This window comes from Prionailurus bengalensis, chromosome D3 (genome assembly GCF_016509475.1).
Source record: "Prionailurus bengalensis isolate Pbe53 chromosome D3, Fcat_Pben_1.1_paternal_pri, whole genome shotgun sequence".
NCBI lineage: Eukaryota > Metazoa > Chordata > Mammalia > Carnivora > Felidae > Prionailurus > Prionailurus bengalensis.
This window is the reverse complement of record NC_057356.1, coordinates 41,159,848-41,168,640: the sequence shown is the minus strand read 5'-3', so window position 1 is coordinate 41,168,640 and position 8,793 is coordinate 41,159,848. Positions and strand designations below refer to the sequence as shown.

Genomic DNA, 8,793 nt, shown 5'->3' with positions numbered 1-8,793 from the left:
CATAACTTAATCCTTTGGCATAGGTGTTCTCATTCACAATTTTGGCAACAAGACCGCTGCGGTGAAGGTCTGGCCAGTTCAGTGGGAAGGTTTAGAATCGCAGACATTTCAGGACCCTCAGAGGCCGCCTGAGGGAAGGCCACAGTGACGTCACAGAATCTCGGTTCGGACATTCTCAGGGACCAGCTTTGTCTCAGTGGCCCACACTGGAGCCCACAAAGAACCACTAGCAAATAGGGTGGAAAAGGTGGCGTAGGTGCCTGGGCGTCTGTTTTCTCCGCGTGGGGACACACGTGCTCGCTACGTAGGAAATCCCACCCAGCGACGCCCGAGGCCCGCCAGCCCGACCTCTTCCAGCCTCCGCATTCAGGCGACCAGGGCGCAGAGGACGCAGCCCTGGCCCGGGCACCACCGCCGCAGCCCCGGGAGCTCGAGGCCAGGGAGAGTCGGTTGGGGTCACGCTAAGGCGGGAATGTACCAGGACATTCTCGGCCAGGAGAAAACAACCACTCGGAAGACCCCTGCCGCAGGTCTCCGCACTAGCTCTCCTTCTTGGGAAATGGGTCGCCCCCCAGAGCGCAGGCGCCCACAAGGAACCGCGCTTCCCTCCCAACTTCTCGAGGGCGAAAGGGGCGGGTCCAGGGAGGCAGACGCTGAAGCCCCGCCCCGCCCGCGCGGCCTGCCGGATTCGCCCCGCCTCCTGTGCGCCGCGAAAGGCCCTTCTTCCTCCTGCGCCACAGTCCGGGCGGCGGCCCTGGTCGTGGGTTGCACTGCGAAGCTCGCGTGGAAGGCGGCGGGCGCGGGTCCCGGCCATACGGAGAGCGCGCTGCGCGCCCCCTTCTCCCCGGGATCGACGGTCCGCGGAAGTGACGTGTGCAGGAGCAGGAGCTCGTTTGAATCGGTTCCCGGGTGATCCTCGCGCCCGGCGCTGCTCGGCCGCCGCCTCCGCCACTGAGGGAGGAGCTGCAGCGCGCCGGGCTAGAGGCCTCGCGCCGCCCCGGGGGCTGGAGCTAAAGGCGCCGAGCGGAGCCTGCACCTCGGCCCCGAGCCGGCCGCGGTAGAGGCCGGCGCTGCCGTTTTTTCTCCTTTCCCCCAATATGGCAGCGGCGGGCGGCGGCGGACCCTCGGTGGGAACTGGAGAGGACGGCGGAGGCGACGGCTGCAGGACGGTGTACTTGTTTGACCGGCGGGAAAAGGAGTCCGAGCTCGGGGACCGGGTGCTGCAGGTCGAGGAGCGCTCGGACTACGCAAGGTTCCGCGCCTCTGTGTGTCAGGTACGCCAAGGGTCCGAGGAGGGATGCGCGGGTAGAGTTTGGGTTGGGAAGGTGACGAGACACTCAACTTGCTCACCAAGGGCAATAAACCTGTCACCTGGCCCTAGTTCTGCGGCCTTGGCTTCTCTCTGCCGGGTGCCCGCCATGCCCGTGGCCGGGCGGCTGGAAGCCTTGGGCTGGTCCCAGCCTCGGCCTGGGAGTGTAGAGCCAGCAACTCCGTGGGCCTCCCCCTGCCCTTTTACGGGGTTGGGGTCGGGGTGGCCCTCGCTGCCCGGGATTTCTTAACCTCGCGTTTAATTGGCCCGTGGCGACCTTAGTACTCTAAGCCCTTAGTACTCTAAACCTATCTTCCAGGAGGGAAAAGTCACTGTGTCTCTTTCGTGAGGAACTTTTTGTTTTAAAATACAGAACAGAACAGAGTTGTAACCCGATGGCTCTGTTATGACTTGCGATGGTTGGGAGTTCTGAAATTCCTGGAGTCGGTTTACCTCAGGTTCATTAAATGATCCAATAATTTCCCCGGTCGTCCTGTCAAGGAGGTTTGTGGGCCCGCCCTGGCAAGGTCCTTCTTTCCCTAGTGGAAGCACTTGTCCGAGTTAGCTTCGCAGGTGGAGCTGCCCTTCTGGTTTTCTGAACCGTAGCCCTTGAGAGTTTTAGAACTAACTCGAAAGGTGTTTGTGGGTAGCTGTGAAACATCAAAGAAGGGTGTGTGTGTGTGTACTATACATATAGTGTGTGTATATATAGTGTATATTATATATGTGTGTGTGTGAGATGTGTATATGTGTGACTATATATATTTGTATATGTATCTCGACTGTGTTAGTTTGCTTTAAAAACTACTGATTGTGTAGGAAAAGCTACTTTAAACTGTCAAGTGTCTTCTAGATATGTGGCGGTGGTGGTGCCTGAGCTTTAAAGAAAGGATATAGCCCTGTGCTGCTTTAACCACATGAAGTTCTTTTTAAGCTACAAAGCTTCTTAGCTTCCAAGGAAAGAGAACTTTGTGTTGAAGCATTGTTTTAATTTGGTGAGGCTGGTGATTTAGTACTGTTCTAGGCACACAACTCTGTGTAGTTGCTGAAATAATTGAAATCAATATCTGTAGAATAAGAGCGACTTAAGAGCAAGGACTTTGGTTTGTTCACGGCTGTATTCCCAGTGTCTAGAACTGTGCCTGGCACATGGCAAATGCCAAAATTATAAACAGTGCATTCATTCCGTGCCTGGAAGTAGCAGATTCCCATGTATTTGAAAACCGAATGAATGGTCATCTTTTTTTGATGAATGTTTCCAAAACCATTCCACAAAAAGGGAACTCTTTATGTTCATTATTTTTATTAAAAATATCGGCACATTAAAGAAAATATGGAACCGAGGGGGGAGGAAAGGAAACCTTTACTATAACATTTATAAATACTGGTAGCATTTGGAGTTATTTTTTTGTATCCTTATCCGATTAAAAAAATTTTTTTTTACCATTTATTTATTGAGAGAGAGCACGAGTGTGGGAGGGGCAGAGAGAGGGGGAGACACAGAATCCCAAGCAGGCTCCAGGCTCTGAGCTGTCAGCACAGATCCCGAGGCAGTGCTCAAACTCAAACCTAGAGATCATGACCCGGGCAGAAGTTGGATGCTTAACCGACTGAGCCACCCAGATAACCCTACCCCGATTTTTTTTTTTTTTTTTTATTGTTGTGACGCACGTTTGCATTCAGTTTTTCAGTTAATATTGTCAGCATTTTTCTATTTTAATGCAAGTCTTCATAATCAAAGTTTGAAATAGTTTGTTTCGTACCACTGTTTACATAACCAAATCCCTTCTTTTTGTCAACATTTACGTTACTTTCAATTTTAAGTAATTCCATGATAAGCATCTTTGAATACATCGTGTTTTATGTCTTTTTCTTTTGTTTAGAAACTTGAAAGTGAATTTTCTGTATCAAAGGTCAGGAATATTTTTAAAGCTCTTGATAGGTATTTTCAGATTTGTTTTCAATAACATTGTACTAATTCACTCCCTCTTTAGAAATAAATTCTCCCTTGTGAAAAGTGTCAGTAACTGTTATTTAGGGGAAGTATTATTACAGAAGTGATAATTCACTTTTAGAGATGGTGACTCACTTAAGTAGAACAGTACAGTCTTGAATTAGGATTCAAACCCAGAACCCATATTTTTTCTGTTATACCACTTTGTCTCAAATTAAGTTCTTATAGGGAATAGATATATTTATTCCATTCCTTCAGTATCTTAATTTGAAAACCAAACAAAATCTTTCTTTTGACTAATTCTTTCCTCCTCCTTCCCACTTTTTTCTGCTGGAAGAGACAAAGGTGAAATTTGATCAGAGGAAGAGGGAAGAACTAGTTAAGGAAAAAGAATGGAAGGCTAACTTTTTTTGCAGAATTTATTTATTTTTTTAAATTTTTACTGTTTGTTTATTTTTGGGGGGGGGAGGGGCAGAGAGGGAGGAAGATACAGAATCTGAACCGGTCTCCAGGCTCTGAGCTGTCAGCACACAACCCAATGCGGGGCTCAAACTTGGGGACTGCAAGATCATGACCTGAGCCGAAGTCAGACGCTTACTCGACTGAGCTACCCAGGTGCCCCGCAGAATTTATTTTTTAAAGCATCATTAGATTATGTAACCTAACCCCATAACCTTGCCTCCATTACCTACATGAAGAACTGCATTAAATTACTGAATTAAGTCCAAGATTACACAGTTAATAAGCAGTGAAACTAGGGTTAAATCTAGGTCTCTTTGATTCTGAAGCTTGTATTTTTATTTACAAAAACCTCCACAGTGCCCACGTTATTTACTACAGCCTTTATTTTCCTTGTTGGGGAGGAGGCAAAATAATGCACTAAGTAAAAGTTTTTCATTAAAACTTGAACTAATAAGTGTTTGTAGTGCTAGAAAGTATTATGTATTCTAAACTGTTATTTGGGAAAAGTTCACTTTGTGGAAAAAGGGAGCAGTCAAGAGGAAAGAAGAAAGTTGAAAAAAAAAAAAAAGGAAGGAATAGATTTGGAAGAATCCCTTAACACTTGTGATACGCAGCTATTGACTTCACCTGAGCCCTTGTGGCCTTGCAGAATCATAGAAGATGATTCATTTGGCTAGCTCTTCAGAATATATCCAGACATTAAGTCCCAAGTATGCAAACCTTCCCCTCCATCTCCAATTTTGAGGAAATGTTTACTTTTTTCTTTGTGTGGTTCCACTATACGTTGTTACTCTACCATGGCACCTTACTCTACCATGATACTTAAAAAAATCTGTATGCTTGTTGAGGGCAGGAGCTTTACCACTAGTTAGTTTATAGCTGTTAAATGAATCACTCTCTTCCTTTTAAAAAAATTTGGTACATAGGGTACACATATTAAAAATTCTGGGGGGCTCCTGGGTGGCTCAGTTGATTGAGTGTCTGACTTCTGCTCAGGTCATGATCTCACGGTTCATGAGTTAAAGCCCCACGTCGGGGTCTGTGCTGACAGCTCAGAGCCTGGAGCCTGCTTTGGATTCTGTGTCTCCTTCTCTCTCTGCCCCTCCCCCACTTATGTTTTGTCTCTCTCTGTGTCTCAAAAATAAATGTAAAAAATTTTTTTAGAAAAATTTTGAAGATGGGGGTGCTTGGTTGGCTCATTTGGTGGAGCATGTGACTCTCACTCTTGAGGTTGTGGGTTCGAGCCCCAAGTTGGGTGTAGAAATTACTTAAAATTTTTTTTTTTTAATTTTTTTTTTTCAACGTTTATTTATTTTTGGGACAGAGAGAGACAGAGCGTGAACGGGGGAAGGGCAGAGAGAGAGGGAGACACAGAATCGGAAACAGGCTCCAGGCTCTGAGCCATCAGCCCAGAGCCTGATGCGGGGCTCGAACTCACGGACTGCAAGATCGTGACCTGGTTGAAGTCGGACGCTTAACCGACTGCGCCACCCAGGCGCCCCGGAATTACTTAAAATCTTAAAAAAAATTATTTTTCCAGAAGATTAAAAGAAGAAGCAAAAGTGGGTATAGGAAGGAATAAAATAGTAACCTGAAGAGAGTTAATAAACTTTGATAATATCTTCCACCATTGCTTAGCCTTGAAATCAGCTTTGAGTTTCTTAGAGGTCAAAACAAGGAAAGATAATTGATAGAAAAACTATAGTGTCTATAAAATAAAAAACATTCTGTTTGCTAGTGAAGCAAAGCTTTGATTTGAGAAATAATTTTCCCTAGATTCCTTTGGAATCCTCATAATACGGACAACGTCCTTAAAGAGAGGAAAGGCTGCTGCTTATTTCCTTTATTGCAAGGTAGGGTATGTGTTATTTAGGGTAATGCAAGCTGCTTTAACCAGTAACCACTCAGATTTTTTTAAGTTTTTTTTTTTTTTAAGTTATTTATTTTTGAGAGAGAGAAAGCATGGGTCAGGGAGCAGCAGGGAGAGGGAGAGAGAGAATCCCAAGCAGCCTCCACTCTGTCAGTATGGAGCCCAATGTGGGGCTTGATATCTCGAACTGTGAGATCATGACCTGAGCCAAAGTTGGATACTTGACCACCTGAGCCACCCAGGCACTCCTCAAAATTTTTTCTTCTTTTTTTGTTTCTTAGAAATTTCTCACGTGAAGTATGGGTGTTACTGGTCTGTGGGTGATTCAGGGACAAAACCTGCACATTAGGTATAATGTCAAAGGACAAATTAAAGGCTAGTTTGCAGAGTTTCAGAACAATGCGTCGAAGTATGTAGTTTCTGACTTAATCTATGGATGAAATTTAAAGTATTTGAAGACTTTATGGACTCAATTTAGATAGCCGTTAAGAAATATTTAAAATTGGCTTTTGAGGAAGGTTGGACAACAGGTAGCTTGAAGGTGACCTAAAGAGATGGAAGGCAGGTAATTTTTATTACCCATTAAAGGCAGATCTGTCTGCTTTACCAGTTAACCCAGAAAACGATGGGATCAAAGTATTCTTTTAAAAATGAAAAAACCTAGGGGCGCCTGGATGGTTCAGTCGGTTGAATGACACACTTCGGCTCAGGTCATGACTTCAAGGTTTGTGAGTTTGAGCCCCGAGTCAGACTCTGTGCTGACAGCTCAGAGCCTGGAGCCTGCTTCTGATTCTGTGTCTCCCTCTCTCTCTGCCCCTCCCCCACTCGTTCTCGTTCTCTCTCTCTCTCTCTCTCTCTCTCTCTCTCTCTCAAATAAATAAACATTAAAAAAAAAACCTAATCAAGTCTCTTGCCCAAATAGAATGTTATTCTGCTTTCGTATAGGGAAAGGCAGAGTAAGTGTATCTGTATTCAAGGCCAGGTTAATACAAAACATGAAAGACTTTAGTTTATGTCTTGATAAGATAGGATTTAGACTAAAAATATGGAGAGAGAAGGATATGCCGTCTTGAATAAAAGCATAATGAATTATGTAAAAATGTAATTTATATTTGCCAAATATCAAAGATTTAAAAATATTGAGAAAAATTATGATTTCAAGAAATAATTCTCATATACAGAATTATAGGTAAGGAAGACAAAAGAAAGCTTAGTATCTTAGTTGAATAATAACAGATTAATGGAGAGAGTGTATGGAATTATTAGATACAATTCAGATGCACGTAAATCTTAAAAATTCAACTTGGCACATAGTTTTTCAGTAACTGTAAGAACAGACTTTATTCTGCAGGGTACGTAAGCACATGATCTAGCAATTGGGCACTGTAGAAATAAAGTACTGAACTAAAAAGTAAAGACTCATTACACAAAACTAATAAAGGTCTGTAAAGCCAGTTTTTATTTGTTAAACAAGTACAGTTTTATTCCCCATCAGTTTATGTCCATAGCTTCATTTCTGTAGGGTGGAATTCCATAGGATATGATTATCTTTAATTTTAGTAAAGTATACCAGATTGCTTTTTTTTTTTTTTTTTTTTTACAGTTTATTTAAGTAACCTCTGTATCTAACATAGGACTTGAACTCACGACCCCAAGAGCATCAGTCACATGCTCTTCGGACAGGGCCAGCCAGGCACCCCCAGATTGCTTTTCAATATAGTTGTATTGATTATTAGTCTTTTTTTTTTTTTTTCAATAAATATTTATTTTTGAGAGAGCATGAGTGGGGGAGGGGCAGAAAGAGAAGTGGACAGAGGATCCAAAGTGGGCTCTGTGTTGACAGCAGTGAGCCCAGTGTGGGGCTTGAATCCACAAACCCTGAGATCATGACCTCAGCCATCGGGTGCCCAACCGATTGAGCCATTCAGGTGACCCTAATTATCATTTTATTAATAGTGTATAGGCCCAGTTTCCCTGTGTGGAGGCCTGTACTTTATATTATCAGGACTTAAAATTTTTGCCGACCTCATGGGAATAAGTTGTTTTAATTTCTCTACTAGTGAGGATGAGTGTATCTTCATATTTTGTAATTTTTTCCTTTATGGCTTGCACTTTTTGTATATTTTCAGAAATCCTTTTCTCTGTCTTCTCAAAATTATTCCTCTGTGTTCTCCTCTAAAATTTGGGTTAACATACAGCATCTTTAATTCTCTTGAAATTTCTTTTTGTGTATGTTAAGATGGGGATCTTATTTTACCTATTTTTATGCAGTTATCTAGTTTCAGTATCATTCATTGAAATTATTCTTTCCGCACCAATTTATAATGTCACCTCCTATTTCCATGTATATATGTGTGGGTCTGTATCACGATCCACTGTTCCCTTCCACTGGTCTGTTATAGTATATTTTATGTTACACATTTCTCTTACGAAAAGCTTCAAACATAAAGAGATAATAGTATAATGAGCCCACATTAACTCATCATCAGATTCAACAGTTACCAAGTATTTTACCACACAAGTATCATTGTTGTCTTTTGTGGCATATTCCAGTTCTTGGTTCACTTTACTCCTAGCTTTTCACATGGATTTCTGTGATCACACCATCAAAATTAACATCTTAAAATATTGTCTGATAGCTTTGTTCATATACAGGTATCTCTGATTATTTCAAAATGTCTTTTTATAATTGGTTTCTTAAAATCAAGATTCCATCAGGGTCCTCATGTTGAATTTGTTTTTTTATATTACGAATTTAGAGCATTTCAGCACAACTGTCTTTCCCCAATCTCTCAGTTTTTCTTGACCTTTGCCTGTTGAAGAAATCAAGCAGGTTTTTCTTGAATAGTGCACATTATGGATTTGTGCTCCTTCATGTTGTAATTTAACTTGTTCTATCTCCATATGTCCTGTAAACAAGTTATTTTTAAAGGTTTATAAGCAAAATTTAGGTTCAACTTCTTTGAGGTATGGAGGCAAAGAATACCTCATAGGTAGGTGGTGCTGGTACTTTATGTTACATTGTATCAAGAGGCATGTAATAAATGAATATTTCTCCCACTCTTAGCAGTGCTAAGATCATATTAGCATTCAGGTGGGATTCAGGTGGTTTCACCTGGATCCCTCCATAACAAAATTTGATCTGATAGTTCATCCATTAATGGTGATATTTTGATTGCCATTCCTCCTGTATTTATT

General features: G+C 42.7%; 1 protein-coding gene across 1 annotated transcript in view; it reads left to right on the top strand.

Moving 5' to 3' along the window:
• The first annotated feature begins 715 nt into the window (after positions 1-715).
• Positions 716-8,793, top strand: part of SMCHD1 (structural maintenance of chromosomes flexible hinge domain containing 1) — a 169,232-nt gene continuing 161,154 nt past the window's right edge. Inside the window, exon 1 of the mRNA XM_043558406.1 lies at positions 716-1,274. Coding sequence (XP_043414341.1) covers positions 1,098-1,274 — 177 coding nt within the window. The 5' untranslated portion in view covers positions 716-1,097. The remainder of the gene's footprint in view (positions 1,275-8,793) is intronic.